The following is a 20,300-nucleotide window of genomic DNA, read 5'->3' on the forward strand; positions in this document are numbered from 1 at the left end:
ACCTTTTCTCCCCGGGTCGCGTTTCCGGGCGGAAGGCGCGCTGTGGGACGTGTCAGGCCTGGGTACCCAGGACTTGAAGAGGACAGGCCGTGAGCAACCATGGCCTGGCAGAGCATCCCGGTACCCCGGCTGGAGGGCGTGTCGCAGGAACAGTTCACGCAGCAGCTCTACCCGCAGGTGAGGCCCTCGGGCAGGCCGAACCGCAGGGAGCCAGGAAATACCCGTCCCTACCACTCGGGCCGCTCCGAACTGGTTTCTTGAGACCTAGGGTATGGGGAGGAGGCGGCAGGCGGCTGAAGATGGCCTTTTGGCCGGGTGGCCAGGGGAGAGAGCACGTGAGGGATGTCGAATGGATCGTCTGTTAAGTTTTTCTGAGAGAACAGCTATACGTTTTCGGGGAGCAAGATGACAGCGGAGACATGAGTGCGAGAAACAGCTTGCCTACTAAGCACTGCTTGCTGCGGAGAGTGGCTCTCTAGAGACTCATTAGTTTGTCTTCCTCCGTTACCATGGCAACGGGGGGTTTGCGTGGGGTTTCCTAAAGTTTAGAGGTTTCATCGCCCCACTGGTTGCGTGAAAGGCGCCTATTAGCCTACTTGAGTTACTGGATTCGGAGGAGCAATTTTTCACTGCATTGAGCCAAAAGGGAAAGCAATGGGAATCCCTCGGGAAACGAGACTGGTCTTGGCTTCTAACTAACCTGAATTCTAGTTCAGACGTTGGAATCTCTTATATATGTAATTCGAACCTTAGTTCCCCAAGATCATATTCAGGAGGAAAATATTAAAGAGAAGTATTTTTACTCGCAGTGTTTTGTAAAGGAATCCAGACTTCAGAACAACAGACTAAAGAGTCCAGCAGGTATTTAAAGAAAAATATAATCCACAAGCTTACAGTTAGTATGCTTATGATGGAACTCCTCCTCTCCCCCAGCAGTTTTACTTGGTATTTACAAGAGTGGCCATAGAGCTATACAGTTCTCAGTATTTAAAAAGTCAGGAACAAAGTTGTTTGTTTGTTTTTAGGAGTTAGCAATCTACAGTGAAGATCTATTTGTGGGTCTAGTGCTGGATGGTTTGTTGTTGCCCTCCCTATCCCCACCTCAGCATGTGGTAGTCTAAGATGCTTGCAGGGCATGATTGTGGAGAAACAATGTATGTGAAAATGCTTTGTAAGAGGCATGGCAAAGAGTATTTTGTAACGTAATCTTACCAGGGAAGATACATATAATATGTCACAAAGCATCAGTAAGTTTCATAAAGTGGAACAGAACATTGCAAACAACACTCTGGTCATGATATAATAAAGGTGGAAATTAATAAAATTGTGAAACAAGACCTTTCTATTTGGAAACACTAAAGAAAATCTATGAGGGGGCATAGTCCTCAGATTTTTAACATGTTTTAATAATTAACAGTGTGATATAGGTGTATGAATAGCGAGACCAGAGAAACAGAATGGAAAGCCTGGAGGTATACATCCCAAAATAAATTTCCATTCATGGGGATTTAATATATGATGACCATGACATGTTAAAAGTCACTGGGGCAAAGGAACTTTTAAATAAATGATGTGGAAGCAACTAGATAGTCATTTAAAAATGATAAAATTAGATTTATATCTGACATCATACACAAGAATAATCAAATCTCTAAATGGATCAGAGACATAAATGTAGAAAAATGAAACTACATGGGTATTAGAAGAAAACATGGATAAATTCCTCCATAATCTAGGTCAGTGGACGGGCTTTCTAACTATGACTGAAAATTCAGGTGTGGTAAAAGATTAAAATTTGAATACATAAACTAAGCTGGGGAAAAAAGTATTTGCAACATGTTTCATAAAAGATCAGTAAAAACCCATGTTTATAAAGAACTTCTAAAAATTAAAGGAGTGGGGTGTAAAAGGCCAAAAATCTGATAAAATGTGAGCAGTAGACCGTAAAAAAGATAAAACTGGTCTCTAAACAGGAAAAGATGTTCAACTTTACTCTTAAGAGAACTTAAAGCTACACTGGCATACCATTTCTTATCTATGGCACAAATCAAAAGGCTTTAATAATACTCTTGGTGAGGCTGTAAAGAAACTGGATCTCTCACACTTTATGTCAAGTGGTACAATCCTTGTGGAGGGGAATTTGGCATATCTAACAAAACTGTATATGTTTACTTTATAACCCAGCAGTTCCTCTTTTAGGATTTTACTTTGTGGATTATTGCAAATTATCTAAAAAAAAAAACCCTCTGCATAGAGAGTGATTGATTCAGTTGTTCATTTACACTATGGTGTACAAAGCAGTAAAAAAGAATGAGGGAGATAATCTGAACTGATAGCAATGATTTCCAGAATATATTTTTAAATTAAAAAAATATCGAAGTACAAAAAACCCCACAAAATATGCCACTGTTTGAGGAGAAAAGAAGGGGAAATAAGGAAGTATATGTGTTTTTGGTGTCTGCAAAACAAACAAACAAAACCAGGAACAATAAGCCAGAAATGAGACTGGTTATCTTTAGGAGATGAATGAGTAGGAGGTGGAAGAATATGGATGGTATGACCTTTCTGTATAGTTTTGACTTTGGGATCACATTAATGTTTTACATTCTAAATTTACATACTGATAGTAAAATTAATGAGTCATGATTAGAAAGACCAAAATTCTAATACAGAATATAAAAAATAACAAGTGAACCTAAGTAAGGGGGAGGAAAATAAGTAACCCAAATTACTTTTGAACACAGTACCTGGTATGTCTTAAGCTTAAAGACAAAAAGAACTATAAACAAATACTGAACTCTAGTTAATAGACTTGCTTTTTACAATGATAATGATTTAGCAATCATGAAAGTATTGTGAATTCTGGGATTATGCAATTGATTAAACATTGAAGATGATAGGAATGAGGTTTCTCACTGTTAAGAGAGTTACAAATATATAAACAATGAAAATTAAAATGAATCTTGTGGTATAAGATCGGTATTGGGGTATCAGTTTTGGTGGTATTATGGTTCATTCATACATACATCCATTAAGTGCATATGTGTATCTAGTATATATGTATGTTTGGAGAGAGAGACAAATAGATATTGGTATATACATATGTGGGCTATGTGTTTATGTGTGTGTGTGTTTGGGAAAAGGGGAAATGAGCATATACAGACTTTCACATATTTCTTAGCTCTGTCTACTGAGAAAGGCCGAGAAGTAATGACACCCCAATAGCAATGAACATACCTAATACCAAGATCATGGTTTGTAAATAGCATTCCCTTTAAAAGAGACCAGAGCTGCTTGAAGAAGTGACTGTAGGACTGGGATAGAAAAAGTATAAAAGGATTCTGGATTGTGGATTTTTGCTATACAGTAAGGAAGTGTTCAGGTAAAAATTCATAGGAGCCAACTTGATTTGGATCCTACTGGCCAAATGCGAGATAGAGCATCATAATTAAATCAGATTATAACCAAGTGAATAAAATAAATAAATGATGTTAGAGTTCATTTTGACATTAGAATGCCAACTAATGTAGAAGATGTGAAATTTTTAAAAAATCATGGTCTTTGCATTCATCATAGTAATACTTGATTCTGGCAGTTGATCAAAATTAACATCACAAATAATAGGGCAAAATAATTTGCTGCCTGATGTGTTGCACTGAGGAGGACACAGCGTTGCTTCTGTGTACGTACATTCCTTCCAAAAATGTATGACTTGAATAGAATCATGATGAAACATCAGATAAACTGAAATGGAAGGACATTCTGCAAAATATTTGGCCTGTACTTTTCAAAAATGTCAAGGTCATGGAATAAAAAGGCTGAGAAACTGTTCCAGATTAAAAGAGACATGGCAACTAAATGCAATGTGGCATTTCAGAAACAGGAAAAATAACTATAAGGGATATTAGGACAATTAGCAGAATTGGATATAGATTATAAAGTAGTAGTATTTTTATCTCTTAAATATAATTTTTATAATTATTCTGTGGCTATGTAAGAAAATGTCTTTGTTCTCAGGAACTATACTCAAGTTTTTGGAGATTAAGAAGTATGATTTCAGCAATTTACCTTAAAGTAGTTAAAATTTTTAATTATTTTTAATAATATGTTCTTTTCTATGCACATAGTGAACATGAGAGCAAATGGTGAAGTAAAAGGGCAAAATGTTAATTTAACAGTTGGCGAATCAGTAAAGAGTATATGGGAGTTTATTGTAATGTTCTTGCAACTTTTTCACAAGTTTGAAACAGTATCAAAATAAAAAGTTATAAACAATATTGACTGTTAAGTACAAATTTTAATCATTTATATCTTTTATTATAAATAACACTTGTGAAAATGCTTTAAATAATAATGTTCAGATTTTTTGTTCCCAGCTTTTGATGGCACTGCTGTTTTGTTTGGTTTGTTTTCCTAATGTTCAAATTTTGTTCTAAGTATATTGTTGCTCTTCCTGCTTTAGTTATAGCATGAATTGTCAAAAGGTTTGAGTTTGAGCATCTTAGGATCAAGAATCATTTCTTATTGGTTTTGTCCCTGTATTGCCAAATATTACTCCTCATATACTATTCATTTTCCCAAGTTTTTTGTTGTATTTTTTCACCACTTACAGAGAAAACCTCTAGTGTTGGAAGGCATCGACTTGGGAACATGTACAAGCAAATGGACCGTGGATTACCTGAGCCAAGTTGGAGGGAAAAAAGAAGTAAAGATTCATGTTGCTACAGTTGCCCAGATGGACTTCATTAGTAAGAACTTTGTATATAGGTATTTTCTTCTGAGGCTTACTCTGGGATTACAAATAACTTTTAAACCTTTAAAATATTTTGTATTATTATAAAAAGACCATACTGCATATCATCTTTTGGTTAGTTTGATATAGTCATGGGATAGCTTACCAATTTTTAAATTCTAAATTTACATAATTATATAAAGACATTTTCAAAGATCATTTTTTAAATAGGATATGCCTGATATGTTCTGGAGCTATGAAAGGAACCAGATTTCTATAACATGAGTTAGATTAACCCCCAAGTTGGGTCTGCTATATTCATTCAGTACTTCATCAATTAATTGATCCTACCTCATTAGTAATTGTTATCTGGAGTAATGAATTCTGACATTTCCCTTAATAACCTAGCTTAATTTTAATCCCCTTATTTTTAAAAGATTTTCTAATTCTTAATTGTTAAGAAAGCATAAGCACATGTTTTCTTTTTTCTGCTCCCTCGAGAAATATAGGACAGGTAGTCGCTATGTTTGGTATAGGTTTTCATCAACTTGGAAAACTTAAAAAAATCATAATTTTCTTTTTTGACAAAATAACCTTAAATACTTTTAATTTCCTTTGTGGTTGTCATTTTGTGCTTGAGATGTCTTAAAAGTAAGGAAGATAGTTAAAAGCTGCTGAGTGTCTAAACATCAATGTTTTAAATGCTATAATCTTATAGATTTAATATGCTATTTATTCCCATAGGTTTCATTAAAAATGTTTAAAAGAACACAAATTTTTGTATTCTGAGCACATGCAGTTTCCAGCAAATTCAGTCTGTTTAAAAACCATGTAGTTCACAAAAGACTGATTTTTAAAGAAAGGTGGCTCTCACTGTTCCTTCCAGAGTTTAGAGATGAGTTCAACAGAGCTTCTAATGTCCAAAGCCATCCCTTTCTCATTAGAGATTTCCAAGCTCATATAGCAGCTTGCCAAAGCATTTCTTAGTTTTTGATCCTTTGAATATTCACCATTATAGTTTTGGTTTTTAATGGGCCGTGAATTGAATTTAATTGCCATAAGTTTTCCTAAGCGTAAGAACTTTTCATTTTTTATTAAATCAGAAAAGTGGAAGAAAGTGCTGGAATGATGAACATTTTTAAGCCAGCAATTAATGATGTTTATTTTCCAGAGAGTCCAAAACCATAACAAATGGGTATTGAAACTTCATCTTGAATTGCTTTGATGTTTTGTCATGTTCCATAAACTTTTCAAAACTTGTTTTGAAGCACATACGTTATGTAATAGTTCCTATCCCAGCTTTCTCCAAGCCTTTTACTAGAGCTATTAACGAGTTGCAAGATTATTTTCTTAGTGCAAGAAAAAAATAGATTTAGTCATTTTTGGCAGTTACCAACCAGGGAGTAGGAAAGAAGGGAGGCATCTAGGTCAAAGGGACTCTAGAAAGTAAGAAATCCTACACACATATATCATTGTTATCACTTCAGTTTAAGGTTGCATTTCTGCTTATTAAATATTTGAAAAGCAATGCATTTCCAAGTCTTAGCTTTTACTTCTTCTTGATGGCTCTCATTTTCCTTCTAGAATCAGGGTACTGTTAAGGGAGTCTTGTGTGGGAAAAGAATATTGTTGGTATTCTTCTGGTCATAGATTTTTTTTTTTTAATTTATTATTATTGTTTTTTAATGTTTTATTTATTTCTAGGAGACAGAGAGAGAGACAGCGTGAGCAGGGGAGGGTCAGAGAGAGAGGGAGTCACAGACTGAAACAGGCTTCAGGCTCTGAGCTGGCAGTCAGCACAGAGCCAGACGCGGGGCTCGAACCCACGAACCCCGAGATCATGACCTAAGCGAAAGTCGGACGCTTAACCGACTAAGCCACCCAGGCGCCCCTCTTCTGGTCATAGATTTAAAAAAATAAATAAGTATGATTCTTACATAAGCATTACTTAACTGCTTCTGTCTGTCACATCATCTAATTCCTGTCATCATCCTGCTTTTACTCACACTTTTATCAATCCTGATCTTGATTTTGCAAAGCAGCCTTTGCAAATGGAGAATGGGACAGTGAAGATTTTTTTTTCTTTTTTTAAATGTTGGTAACTACTTTCATGCTGCTAAAGGGCACATTATCATTGTTGTTAACCCTACCATCTGTCCTTTTCTGAGCACTTACTATATATCAGGTGCTGTGCCATGCATCCTAGATTATGTTAGTCATTTAATTTGGGAACTGTCTGTGAGGTAGTTTTTGTTGTTGTTTATACAGTTGAGAAAATGGAGGCTTAAAAACATTAAGTAACTTACCCAAGATCATATACCTTGAAATAATGGAACCAAATCTATACCCAAATTTGCCTGACTCCTCAGAGCCCATGATCCTAACCCCTCTTTGATACTTTTCCCCTTACTGGTCTGTCTGCTAGTCCAGACAAATGGAATTTAAATAGCAGATGTCCTTCTTTTTGAAACATGCATAGGATAGATAAAACCTCCAGGCCAAGGAACTTCTTAATTCATACCTCATTTCCCTGTCTCTCAGCTTTGCTTCCATAGAAGCTCTGACAGGCACCACTACCTGAGGAAAAAGATTGCCGAAGCACCCAAGTTCTGCTTCTCTGCATTGCCTTGTTCTTGTGCAGGTCTTAAAACACCTCTGAGTTTTCTCTAGTAAAAAGATAAGCTTGGGCTACTCTGCCAGTTACCGGAGTAGCTCTGGACCAGAGAGGCTTCCAGATTTTCCCCAAACTCTTCAAAGTGCTTTGGTAGGAATGAAGGGTATATGATGAGGTTAGAAATGGAAAACATTGCATATGAGGATGCCAAGTAAATTTGTTGATATAATTAGTCAGAAACTGTAGTAGGAAATTGGTCTGAGCAGATGGCAGACCCCTTTCTTCTCTCTTGGCAGTGCTCACTCTTGTGAGCACTCTCGTCAGCAATGTCCTCAAGTTCAGATTGACATTCATACCCACAGGAACCACTAGTTCATAATCTGGCATCAGATTCACTTAGCTTTACAAAAGGATAAAAGGCAGGAAACCACATTCTAGCAGTATAAGTATCAGTGGGAGGCTTTATACCAACCCAGGAGCCATTTCTTGGCTTGCCAAGTGACAGCTTAGTTGTTAGGGAGCAGAAAGATATAGGTGGGTACCGAAACACCTTAGCTTAGTCAAGCCACATAGTCCACAGGAACCAGTGACATGAAATGGCCCATGAATTTAGCTTCTAGTTCCCTCCAAGGGACAAATTCAGTTATGAGAGTTAACACTGCATACAGGGAAGCCAAATCTTCTGCTTCTTAACAAAAATTTACAGTCCACTCATCAGCCTTTTAGTTCAGACATAGTTCATCAATCAAGGGTCATTTTTACAATAAACAATGTTACCTGATATCACAGCTGACATTCCATGTTTATCTTAATCTCGTAGGTTTTCATGGAAACATTGCTAGGAGAAGGTAAGCCCAAGGTCATCTTCCTATAGAGAAGGAGAAGGGGTTTTGGGTAACCCTTTCTCCCTACCTCCTCAGTACACATTTCAAGTGGAAAGATACTAGGTAAGAATGAAAGGATTACAACTCTTAATCAGATGTTTGGAGGTTGGAGTACAGTGGAGGAGGGTAGTAGAGGCTTTTGACCCAGATGCTTTTGAGGACTTCATTGTCTTGATGTTACTGTTGTCATCTTCATGTAGGGGTCAGTACTTTTGATTCTAGAATGTTGATGGGATAGGATGGGGCCCAGAGAAATGGTTGCCTTCCAGGCTTAAGAGTAAGAAGGAAGGAAGCAAACTGTTTCTGTGATGTTCATCCCTGTTTATAAGGATGTAAGGAGATAGCTATTTGAACAGAACCATTAAAGAAGAATAAAATTTAGTCACTTCACTGAATTCTTGAGGTATTCCTCAGGAGCCTTAAAACGACAGAGTGGTGATGGGGCACCTGAGTGGCTCATTTGGTTGAGTGTTGGACTTTGGCTCACATCATGATCTCATGGTTCGTGGGTTCGAGCCTTGTGTCAGGCTATGTGCTGACACCTGGGAACCTGGAGCCTGCTTCAGATTCTGTGTCCCACTCTTTATCTGCCTCTGCTTACTTTCTCTCTCTCTCTGTGTGTCTCTCTGTCTCTCTCAAAAATAAATAAACATGAAAAAAAAATTTCAAATGACAGAATGGTGAAGGAGATTGAGAGCAGTGTTATGGGGCTCTGTTTCTGTGGTAGTGCTGAAAGGCAGGAAGATCAGTGAGAGAGAGAAGGACTTGATCTTCACTGGACCGTTTGCTTACTGTCTCTTCCAAAGTAGCACTAGTAGTTTGTCCCATTTGTCAGTCACAAGACTTGTTTTGCCATGACACTTAAAAATAAATAGCAAATTTGAAAGTTTGTATACTTCTGGAGGTAACCAGATACCACAGAAAAATTATGGATACTGTAAAACAGAAGATCATACAACTCCAACAAGCCTATATATATATACCCATAGGGTATTACTAGTTGATTTATTATTAAGTCTAAGAGTACTTTTGTGTTTATTTCAGAACTTTACCTTTTGATAAGTTGGTTCAGAGGGCAGCTGAAGAAAAGCATGAAGAATTCTTTATTTCAGAGGTAACTGCTTTGAATGTTGTTTTCTTTAGAAAGCATTAATATCTATATACTAACTGGATTTTCTTGCATAAGAACATTAGATATACAAGAGTTGTAGTCTTCTCTGATAGCTATTTTTAAGGTTTGGTTGTATATACCATAGATCTAGATTTGCTATTTATTAGATCTCAAACCTTGGCCATGTTATTTTTCTGTGCCTCAGTATACTCATCTATAAAATAGGAACAATAATAGTACCTATTTGATTTGAAGTTTTTGTGACTGTTAAAAATCAATGACTGACATGTAGAAACTCCTCACTAAATGTTAGCTATCAATAATACTTTCTTTGAAAATGCTTTGGTCTGGGGGTGCCTAGGTGGCTCAGTCAGTTAAGTGTCTGACTTCAGCTCAGGTTAAGATCTCACATGTGGGGAATAAGCTTAGGAATTCCCTGGGCTTGCACCAATGGGTTAACAAGGCATAAAGAATTAGAAAGCCATAAGATGCTCACACCCAAGTTTGGATAAACAAGATTAGGTAAATAGGTATAGAGAGGGCAGGGCAAAGGCCCCCACGTAAGACAGAGATATAGGAAAGCAAGATTAGGTATTCAAGGCGGAAACACTCCCCAATTTAGTACTATAGCGGAAAGTTGCTTTCACAGGAAGGAAGGACCAAATTAGGTGAACACGTAATTAGGGCTATAGACCCAGTGAAGTTACTCAGAGTGGAACTAATTAGCAAAAGAAAGGTGCCTTGTTGACCCTGGGGTAGCATGCTGTGTCTGTCTTATCCCCTTAGGCTAGCTAAGATAAACTGACTGGGAACCTCCTATCTGCTATTAACAACCATCTGCCTGGCATCAGGATTTTGTTTTATGTTGACCCAAACCCCTAACACTATATATCTTCAAAACCCTCTTTCCCTCATGCCCATGAGTTAATGTTCACAGATTCATTGTCTTTTTGCACGTCCATCACGCTTGTAAGCCTTCTGATCCTAATAATTTCTTGCTGGACAAGAAAGAACTTCAGACCTGGAGTGTACAACATGATTTGTGAGCTCAAGCCCCATGTCAGGCCCCACTCTGCTCCATGCAAGGGATTCTCTTTCTGCCCCTCACCCACTCACACTCTCTCAAAATAAATAAACTAAAAAAATTAAAAAACTTTAAGAAAATGCTTTGGTCTGTAAAGTTCAAATGCTAAAAGAGAACTTTATTTTCATATCTTATTGACTGTTAGACTATTTCTATATTATTGTTAATCATCATCACTGTGATTTGTTGTATTTTCTGTAACATTTGTTCAGGATTAAATGCAGAAGAATTCTACTTATTTACATTATAATCCAGTTTTAAATAATTCAATTTAAATATCTTGAGATAAGGCATTGAGGCTTATATAGAAATACATTTTTAAAAAATTCACTGTTATCTCAAAAGCACATTTTAAAAATAAAGTGCTTGTTAAGTTTTGAATAAAGCTGTTGTCTGCATTTGAGCCAGCTAGGCCGGTGGCCAGTTTGGTTGTGACAGGTGCTGCATGTTCACAGTTGGTTCAGCAGGTAGTGGTTGCCCTAGATTATCACCAGGATCCCTCCACACTCTGCAGGTCTGTGATTCTATGGTATGATTAGATTGTCTACTAACACTGAATCCATTAGCTGTACTCAATAACAGTGTATATTCATCTTATTTACATACTTTCCATAATTTTTAGACATAAGTCTATAATTTTTATATGTAAGATGAATATAGACTGTCTTCCAGGAAGCAGGTGCTAAGACGGACTTAGGAGTGCAAAAAGGTTTATTGGAGAGTAATACCTCTGAAAGGAAAGGGAGGGGGGGTTTGGGTGGGGGAAGCCATCAGACAGCAACATAGATCTGCCAAGCATCTCTGCCAGCTCAAGGTAGAACTCCTCAGCAAAGACTGCCTGTTAGAGGAGTCCTGTGTGGGTGGCAGTATCTAGGCCTTTCACCATCTTGCTCAGTTGGTGATTGGGGCTACCCCAACAAGAGCGTGACCTTGAAAGGCTAAGATGGACCTGAAAGAATTAACAGCTGGCTGCTGTTAATCACACTCTTATCAACTTGCGATAAGCTCTTTCTTGAAGGGGTTCTGAACAGTGCACCTCTGGGTCTGCCACCTGAATTTATTTTTTTCAATCCTGAAATACTGGAACTGGGAGAAAACTTAGAATTTTGAAAATCATATTTTGAAACCTATTTGCCCAGTAAGAAATAGAAGTTATATGAGACTAGTTAAAAATATAAAAACACTGGATCTGAGAGTTGAGTTAAATTTTTGGTCCTAGATTTATAATATGTTGTTAGGATAAATAACAGATTTTGAATTTTGTGTTATGATGGTCAGGTGTAGGTATAAAAGAAGCATAATTCCTGAGTTGGATTGCCCCTGTGCTTGACCCAGTATCTCAGTTCTTCAGTTTTTAGAAGAAATGTAAACAACAGTAGTGTTTTATAATTCAAACACTTCTACTCTAGCTACTTAGTTTTTTTTTTTTTTTTTGAGGGCATTAAAAGGAACTTATTTTTTTTTGACTTTTTTTTTTTTACAAATAGTTTATTGTTAGCTACTTAGTTTTTTAAAGTATCAACATAAATTTACTACTCTGAAGTGACATATTTCTTTTTTTTTTAAATTTTTTTAAACGTTTTTATTTTTATTTCTGAGAGAAAGAGACACAGTATGAGCAGGAGAGGGCCAGAGAGAGAAGGAGATACAGAATCTGAAGCAGGCTCCAGGCTCTGAAATAGCTGTCAGCATAGAGTCTGATGTGGGGCTTCAACCCATGAACTGTGAGATCATGACCTGAACCGAAGTCGGACACTTAACTGACTGGGCCACCCAGGTGCCCCAGAAATGACATATTTCTTTTTTTTTTTTTTTTATGTTTTTTATTTATTTCTAGGAAAGAGAGAGAGAGACAGCATGAGCAGGGGAGGGTCAGAGAGGGAGGGAGTCACAGAATCCAAAACAGGCTCCAGGCTCCGAGCTGGCAGTCAGCACAGAGCCCGACGCGGGGCTCGAACCCACGAACCTCAAGATCGTGACCCAAGTGAAAGTCGGACGCTTAACCAACTAAGCCACCCAGGCGCCCCAGAAGTGACATATTTCTAATTCATACATGAGTTGACTCTAAAGGATTTGGCTTGAGAAATTCATATGATTAGTTATAGGCTTAGCTTGATAAAATACACTGTTCTAGGATTTTTAAATATTTTTTACTGAAAATATAAATTATTGTATTTATCTTCTATTCTACATTTGCATTATATGAAGAAGTTTGTTGTTAGCCTCCAGAATACCTTGAGATCATGTGTGTTATACAAATGAGAATTCTTTTAAGTCTTATAATACTGTTAAGAGTCTAAATAATTTAGAGCATAAAGTCTAAACTAAGCATATAGGGACGCCTGGGTGGCTAACTCAGTTAAGCTTCCAGTTTCGGCTCAGGTCATGATCTTGCAGTCTGTGAGTTTGAGCCCCACATGGGTCTCTGCACTGACAGCTCAGAGCCTGGGGCCTCCTTCCGATTCTGTGTCTCCCTTTCTGTCTGCCCCTCTCCTGCTTGCACTGTCTCTCTCTCTCTCTCTCAAAAATAAATAAACATTAAAAAATAAATTAAGCACTGTGTTTTAGATACAGTAGGTTATGTGTTGCCTTTCAAACACGTTTATTTCATGTAACGTTTTGTGGATCTAGTCCTTACAAGCAGCCTATAAAGCTATTTCTTCATACAGCCACCAGAGAGCATTAGTAGAAAGGGTAAGAAAACAACTGTTTTGAAAACAACTTAACTGGGTTAGATTTTAAGACTCATTTCCTTCTGTCTTCACTTTCTAATATTTTTAAGTGAATATTTATATTATTTTTCTTCGGGATATTTAAGGATGAGAAGTACTACTTACGGTCACTTGGAGAAGATCCTAGAAAGGTAAGAATTCTAAATGTAAAACAAATGCTTAAAACCCAAATGGATGTATATATTTTAATTGGCACTGTAGTTTTAACCTTATTGCCTGACACATGACTTGTTTCATCTTTTTCTGTTCTTTTCTCAATGATTTGTGCCCTTGAATAAGAGGTAAAATTATTAAAAGTTGGTTACTTAGTTCTTAAGCAGTACCACAGTATCTTAGTGTTTAAAGTCATCTACTCTAATCTCTATACAATTAAGAAATCCTTTCTATATTTTATTGATGGCCATTCAGCTAATAAAATATAATCTAAAATACAAACATTCTGAATAAGCTTACATTCTTACATAAGCTTTGATATGTATTCAGAGTCAAATTAATATGGCTGCAGTGTTAAAGAATGGCCCCTGAAATGATCAAGTAAGGGGCGCGTCAGTGGCTCAGTCAGTTAAACATCCAACTTAAGCTCAGGTCATGGTCTCACAGTTCATGGGTTCGAGCCCCACGTCTGGCTCTGTGCTGATAGCTTGGGAGCCTGGAACCTGCTTCAGATCCTGTGTCTCCCTCTCTCTCTGCCCCTCCCCTGTTCATGCTCATGCTGTGTCTGTCTCTCAAAAATAAACATTGAAAAAACGAAAAAATTAAATTATCAAGTAAGATTCCAGTTTTTCCTTTTATTTCTCCATTTAATTCTTTACCTTCTTTTGGTTTCCTCCTTTAGTAAAGCCCACAGGTTTTACGTAGTTGATAATGTTCAAATTGTTGACTCGTAGATTTTAAATACTTAATATTGGAGTAGTTGGCAACTATATTATTGTTTAAATAGAAAGAACCTCTCTATTAATGAAGCATATTAAGCTTAACAGTCCTGATATTGTTGAATTTGCAGTCTTGTTACGTAGTCTGTTATTCCTTCATTTGAAAGATCATGTGTTGGCTGTGATCACCTATTAGTATTTTAAAGCAATGAACAGAGTTTTGCCCCATTCATCCTTAATATCTTGGGCTCTGATGGTAGCCTGAGGTAAAACAAGCATTACACCAATATTGCATCTATTTTTAAAATTCTTACCATGTTTCTTTCAATGCAGGATGTTGCAGATATCAGAAAGCAGTTTCCTTTACTGGAAGGAGATATTAAGTTTCCAAAATATTTCAAAGAGGAGCAGTTCTTTTCCAGTGTCTTTCGAATTAGTTCACCAGGATTACAACTTTGGACCCACTATGATGTATGCTACGTAAATGAGAAATCTGATACTACAGTAAATCTTTCACATTTATAGATACAACATTTACAGTTTGAACTTTCTGCAGACTACCCTAAAGATCTTGGAGATAAAATTTGCTGAAACATGAGCTTTGAAAACAGGTGCTCTGCAAATTGGCAATATGGGAGTAAATTATTTAGCTAATGCTAAAGCCTAGTTTCTCACATTTACATTTCTCTGTGGTTTGACTTGTTATTGTGTGTGTGTGTGTGTGTGTGTGTGTGTGTGTTTTATGCAGTGTTTTTTTTTTATATGTGAAAAATGGCCACCAGATGAGGGGTGAAAGTTGTACAAGTGGCAAAACCATAAGGTTAAGATATAAGGATGTGGAGATGGGGAAGAACTATTATTCAAGAGAAAGGCAGAAGTTTGTGGGGAGCCATTTTCAGTTTTAAGAATTTGGAGATATCTAAAGGTCTTAGATTATGAGAATGTGAAATGTCCACTGTATTGGTTGAGCAGCAAGATGTGTAGAATATTGTCCCTGATCATCCCATGGTATAATTTTACTTGCTTAAATATACACATATAAATATTTTAAACATATTAATCCTAACATTAAAAGTGTAGGAATGTGTATGGTTCAGTGTTGGGTGGAGAAATTTAGGAAACTAAAGTAATACCTAATAGGTTTATAAAGATAAAATAATTTTGGGGGCACCTGGGTGGCTCAGTCACTTAAGTGTCTGACTCCTGGTTTCGGCTCAGGGCATGATCTCATGGTTCATGGGTTCTGGCCCCATGTTGAGCTCTGCGCTGCTACCGCGGAGTCTGCTTGGGATTCTCTCTCTGCTCTCTGCCCCTCCCCCTGCTCTCACTCATGTGTCCACTTTCTGTCTCTCTTAGAATGAATAAACTTTAAAACTTGAAAAAGATAATAAAGAAAATAATTTTTTAAAAAGTTTTAAATCAACCTATATTGTTTTATAAATGTGTTATAATTCCGCTGAGGATCTCTTGGGAGAATTATAACATAATAACTCTAAATGACATAAACACATTCTTAACATTTTTTAAAGGCTTTACATAAATGATATAGTGAGAAAATGATATGGTAACTCAAATATGTTTTTAATTGTATTATGTGACTATTTAAAATTTTAAATTTAGTATCACTTTTATCTGGATTTGTAATGAAATTCTATAAAGCTTTTCTTAAAAATAAGTCAAAGGAGTGCATGTTATATAGTTAAGGTTTACATAAGAAAACAGTTAGTGAAAGGAGAAATGCTTAGGTGGAAGCAATATGTAAATAATTATGAATATACCTTGCTTAGTTTATATTTTAATTCCTTGGATGCAAATTATGTAGCTCTTCCTTTTAACATTTTCCATAATGTGTACCAGCAAGTATACCCTTGCATATGCAGAAATAATCAAGATTAATTATTGTTTATGTATATATATAATATGTACATATTATATATGTACTCATTAATGTACTCCATTAATGTACTCCTAATGTACTCCATTAATGAGTACATAAAGAACATTTCCAAGATATAGTCCTGCAGAAATAACTTGGGAATCAGGATGCCTGTGACTAAATTATAGTTGGCTAGATATTAAGAGTTTAGCAGTGGTTGATGACAGCAAAACCTTGTGTTTTCCCAGTACCTAATTTTTCTAAGTGCTTTCAATCTGTTGTCTAATGTTCACTGTATAGTATCCCTTGACAGATGAGTAAAATAAGAACTAACCAAGGGGAGCCTCATATAGATGTAACTACCCTCTCTGTCAGAATGGTGGGGCAAGGGCAAATAGTCCTCAGATTTCATAATGGTTTCCCAGTCCTTACCATTTTAAGGCACTGATGCTGGGATACCTTTAATAAAGGCACAGTTGTATTTAGAATACAAATGTTTTCATTGTTAGACTATTACTGTAAGAGTTTTAGATAATGTAAGGATAATTCTTTACTAAAGAATAGGATTTACATTTAACTGTTTGGAATACCACTGGTTCTATTTATTTGAATTTTAGATATTGCTTATCCATAAGTTCTTATTGGCCTTCAGGTAATGGATAACTTCTTGATACAAGTGACAGGAAAGAAGCGTGTTGTACTCTTCAGTCCTCGAGATGCTCAGTATCTATATTTATCAGGTACTTTTTTTTTTTAAGTTTATATTTCTAAAGTCTGGTGTATTCAGTTACTCTTTTTAAGAAATCTATTTTCATAGAAAAACATCTTAGGGCTTCTTCCTATTTATGATGTATTTGTATTCTCCACATATATATGTTTTCCACATAAATATTATGATGTGTTTGTGTTCTCCACGTGTATATAGGTAATAATAGGCTGTATGAACAATGACATTTTCAAATTTTCTTAATTATATTACATGGATGTCCGTGATCATAAAGGATGGGTCACTGAAAACTGGCTTAGTTTCAGAATAGTAATTGTTCTCACAGTGTGGATAAAATAAATAGTTGTACAGAAAAGAATAAATTTTCAAGTTTATATTTGTGATTACCTTTTAAGAAATGCTAACTTTGCTTAATCTATATTATCCTTTTTTGGAACTTTTCAGGTACTAAATCAGAAGTACTGAATATAGATAATCCTGACTTAGCTAAATATCCGCTGTTTTCCCAGGCTAGAAGGTATGAATGTTCCCTTAAAGCTGGAGATGTATTATTCATTCCCGGTAAGATTTCTAGACCTCACTAATTTGCTGTTTATAAACTCTGTACTCTGTCACTCATCCATTGTATGACTTTTTTAGATAGAAGTATATTTATTATATGTTCTGTCATATACAAGTTGATTTTTATACAGAATTGTGTATGTGTAAAGTATGCTTAAGCAAATTCTTATAAAATTAATAATCTTGTTTTTCAAAGGTAACCTATAAATATATTATTAATTACTATAATACTCTTAATTATTTTATTTAATGACATCAAGCAATAGACTTTATATCTGGGAAAAGATTATACCTGTTTGTTCTTTTTTTAATAATTTCATTTCTAAAATATTTACATAATTTAGAACTATGTTACTTATTTACCAAGAAATGGTAAATATATTTCAAAGCCAAAACAGATTAGAAATTTTATTAAATAGCAAATTATTATAATCTCAGCACCTGTGATGTTTTCTGTGTACATTATTTTCTAAGGTCTGAATTAGTGTCACTTAATTTATTTGTACAATAAATAGGCATTATTTGTTATTAGTGATATAATTAACATCTGTAATTATTCAAAAGTGAATACTTGAAGATTAAAAAAACATAATTAAGATTAAAAGAGTTCATTAACAAATTCTGTTTATATAGTATTATATCCCATATTTAATATATTTTTTTAATGATTAATACCTCTTTTCAGTGACAGAATTAAGTAAAAAAGTGTTAGTAAAAATATGACGAGGGGCACCTGGATGGCTTAGTTGGTTAAGCATCCAACTTCAGCTCAGGCCATAATCTCATGCTCCTGAGTTTCAGCCCCACATCTGGCTCTGTGTTGACAGCTCAGAGCCTGGAGCCTGCTTTGGATTTTGTATCTCCTATCTCTGCCCCTCCCCTGCTCATATTCATTCTTTCTTTCTCGCTCGCTCGCTCGCTCTCAAAAATAAATAAACATTAAAAAAATTTTTTTTAATATAATGATTTCTGGAGCTACATTATACATTGCTTGAGGATAAGGAACCATGTTATGGTCATCTTTGTATTCTCTAAGGGGCCTGATACAGTGTCTTTAACATACTACTGATTTGATACATTGACTTCTTATTCTTTTGTCCTCTGTAAACAACCAGCCCTCTAGTCTTTAAATCTATTGCCATTATTTAAATCTTGGGGTTTTATATCTTTAGAGAATGGTTAGGAGCTATGCAGTTTTCCCTTATTCTATACACAACTTAAAAAAAAAGCCAGAAATACTGAACATTTGCATTTATTTTGAAATAAAAGCAAAAACCCCATCTTTGCATTCAAATTTAACAGAATGGTTAGCTTTTTTTCTGTTATACTGAATAAGGAAAAAAGAGTCTTAAAGAAAGAATAATTAAGATTAAATCCATGTTTGAAACTAGTTTTGCAAATCAAAATATTTTAAGCTTTTGTTTTTCCTAGAGCACTCTTAGAATGAGTTTGTTTCTAAAATTTAGCATCTTGTAAATCTTACTTTCTCCCATTCACAAGATTAAACATTTTTTGATGTGACTAGTATCTCATCTTTGTTATATTGTGTTGCTTTCATATTCCTATAGTGCCTGTAAGTTTGAAAACATTTAGACTCAATGGAAAACAAAGAAATGTTCTAGAGGAAGTGAAATATTAATTAGCTATATCATTTGATAAAGTTTATTCATCCTCTCCACCACCAAAATATTTGCTTTAGTTTTATATACTTTCTATAAAGGAGCTGAAAGAAATATAAGAAAATTATAACTACATTAGAAATATGATACTAAGGAGGCTATAATGAATGCAAATTTAAGCAAGTTAGAAAACCAAATGCAGCTTGAATAGGAAGTCTTTGAGAACAAAAGTACTGTGCTGAGGCAGAAAAGGTCAAAGATACTCCTCAAATAATTGAAATGTTCTGTGTGCAAAAAATAAACACTTTTGATGTGGTTGTAGGACTCAGGAAGTGTAAATAAGTAACACAAAACATAGCCCCAAATTACAGAACTACAAAACAAATACAACTTTATTATGTCTTTCAAGCTAAAAGGGAAAATTGCTATTTCCAAAGGTTTTAAACGTAGGGTTGTGTTATTGACACTTTAAATTGGTTGGCAGTTCATAAAAGTTAAAATGATTCTGTTAAAAGCTGGGAGTGTGCTAACGAAGGGATCTAGTTACAAGAATTTCTTACATTGGCTATATGCAATTTGTGATATTTCCCTGACATTTTGGTTTTCTTAATTTTTTTTACTCTGGGTTTTATTTTTAACTTTTTTTTTTTTAACTTTCTCTAGCTTTATGGTTCCATAACGTAATCTCTGAAGAGTTTGGAGTGGGAGTGAATGTTTTTTGGAAGCACCTTCCATCTGAGTGCTATGATAAAACAGATACCTATGGAAACAAAGACCCTACAGCAGCATCAAGAGCTGCACAAATTCTGGACAGAGCTTTAAAAACGCTCTCTGAATTACCAGAGGAATACAGGGACTTCTATGCACGGCGAATGGTCTTACACATTCAAGATAAAGCCTATAGTAAAAACTTTGAGTAGATAATGACCTGAATGCAGTGAATATAAACTTTGAAATACAGTTCAGCTCAAATATTGAAAAGAATAACATATAAAATATTTTTTAAAGATTCATTCTTTGTTAAAATAGGAAAGATAAATCAATTTCAGATTTATAGATTAAATAAATATGAATTGGTATTTATATGGTTTCTATTTAATACAGATGGTTGAAAGAATGCAGTACTGGGTCAGACCACTCTAGCTTTCAGTTGCAGATAATAAAAAATCCAATTTGAAATGACTTAATAAAATAGGGGCACCTGGTTGCTCAATTGGTTAAGCAACTCAGGTCAGGATCTCAGTTTGTGGGGTTGAGCCCCGTATCGAGCTCCATGCTGACAGTGGGGAACCTGCTTGGAATTCTCTGTCCCTCTCTCTCTGTTCTTCTTGCCTGCCTGTGCACTCTCTCTTTCTCTCTCTCTCTGTTCTTCTCCCCTGCTTGTGCTCCCTCTCTCACAAAATAAACTTAAAAAAATAATAAAGTGACTTAATAAAATATACTGAATCATTATACACGTGGTCTACGATAGAATGGGCTTCACTATTT

General features: G+C 35.5%; 1 protein-coding gene across 1 annotated transcript; it reads left to right on the forward strand.

Annotated features, from left to right (window-relative positions):
• Position 1: 1 nt before the first annotated feature.
• On the forward strand, positions 2–19,895 carry TYW5 (tRNA-yW synthesizing protein 5). Its single transcript, XM_039221783.1, has 8 exons — positions 2–177; positions 4,613–4,767; positions 9,275–9,344; positions 13,244–13,288; positions 14,363–14,500; positions 16,558–16,645; positions 17,077–17,193; positions 19,476–19,895. Exons 1-8 carry the CDS (start codon positions 100–102, stop codon positions 19,730–19,732), a joined length of 948 nt encoding a protein of 315 aa, XP_039077714.1. The 5' UTR covers positions 2–99; the 3' UTR covers positions 19,733–19,895.
• Positions 19,896–20,300: the final 405 nt, after the last annotated feature.

This window comes from Hyaena hyaena, unplaced genomic scaffold (assembly GCF_003009895.1).
Source record: "Hyaena hyaena isolate Hyena2069 unplaced genomic scaffold, ASM300989v1 scaffold_1009, whole genome shotgun sequence".
Lineage (NCBI taxonomy): Eukaryota > Metazoa > Chordata > Mammalia > Carnivora > Hyaenidae > Hyaena > Hyaena hyaena.

What these genes read in the sequence shown, in the direction of transcription:
- TYW5 (XM_039221783.1), top strand. Translation starts at nt 100, where the DNA reads ATGGCCTGGCAGAGCATCCCGGTACCCCGGCTGGAGGGCGTGTCGCAG. An exon ending in AACTTTGGACCCACTATGAT is followed by an intron (nt 14,501 to 16,557) that starts GTATGCTACGTA and finishes ATTGGCCTTCAG; the next exon opens with GTAATGGATAACTTCTTGAT. An exon ending in TCAGTATCTATATTTATCAG is followed by an intron (nt 16,646 to 17,076) that starts GTACTTTTTTTT and finishes GGAACTTTTCAG; the next exon opens with GTACTAAATCAGAAGTACTG.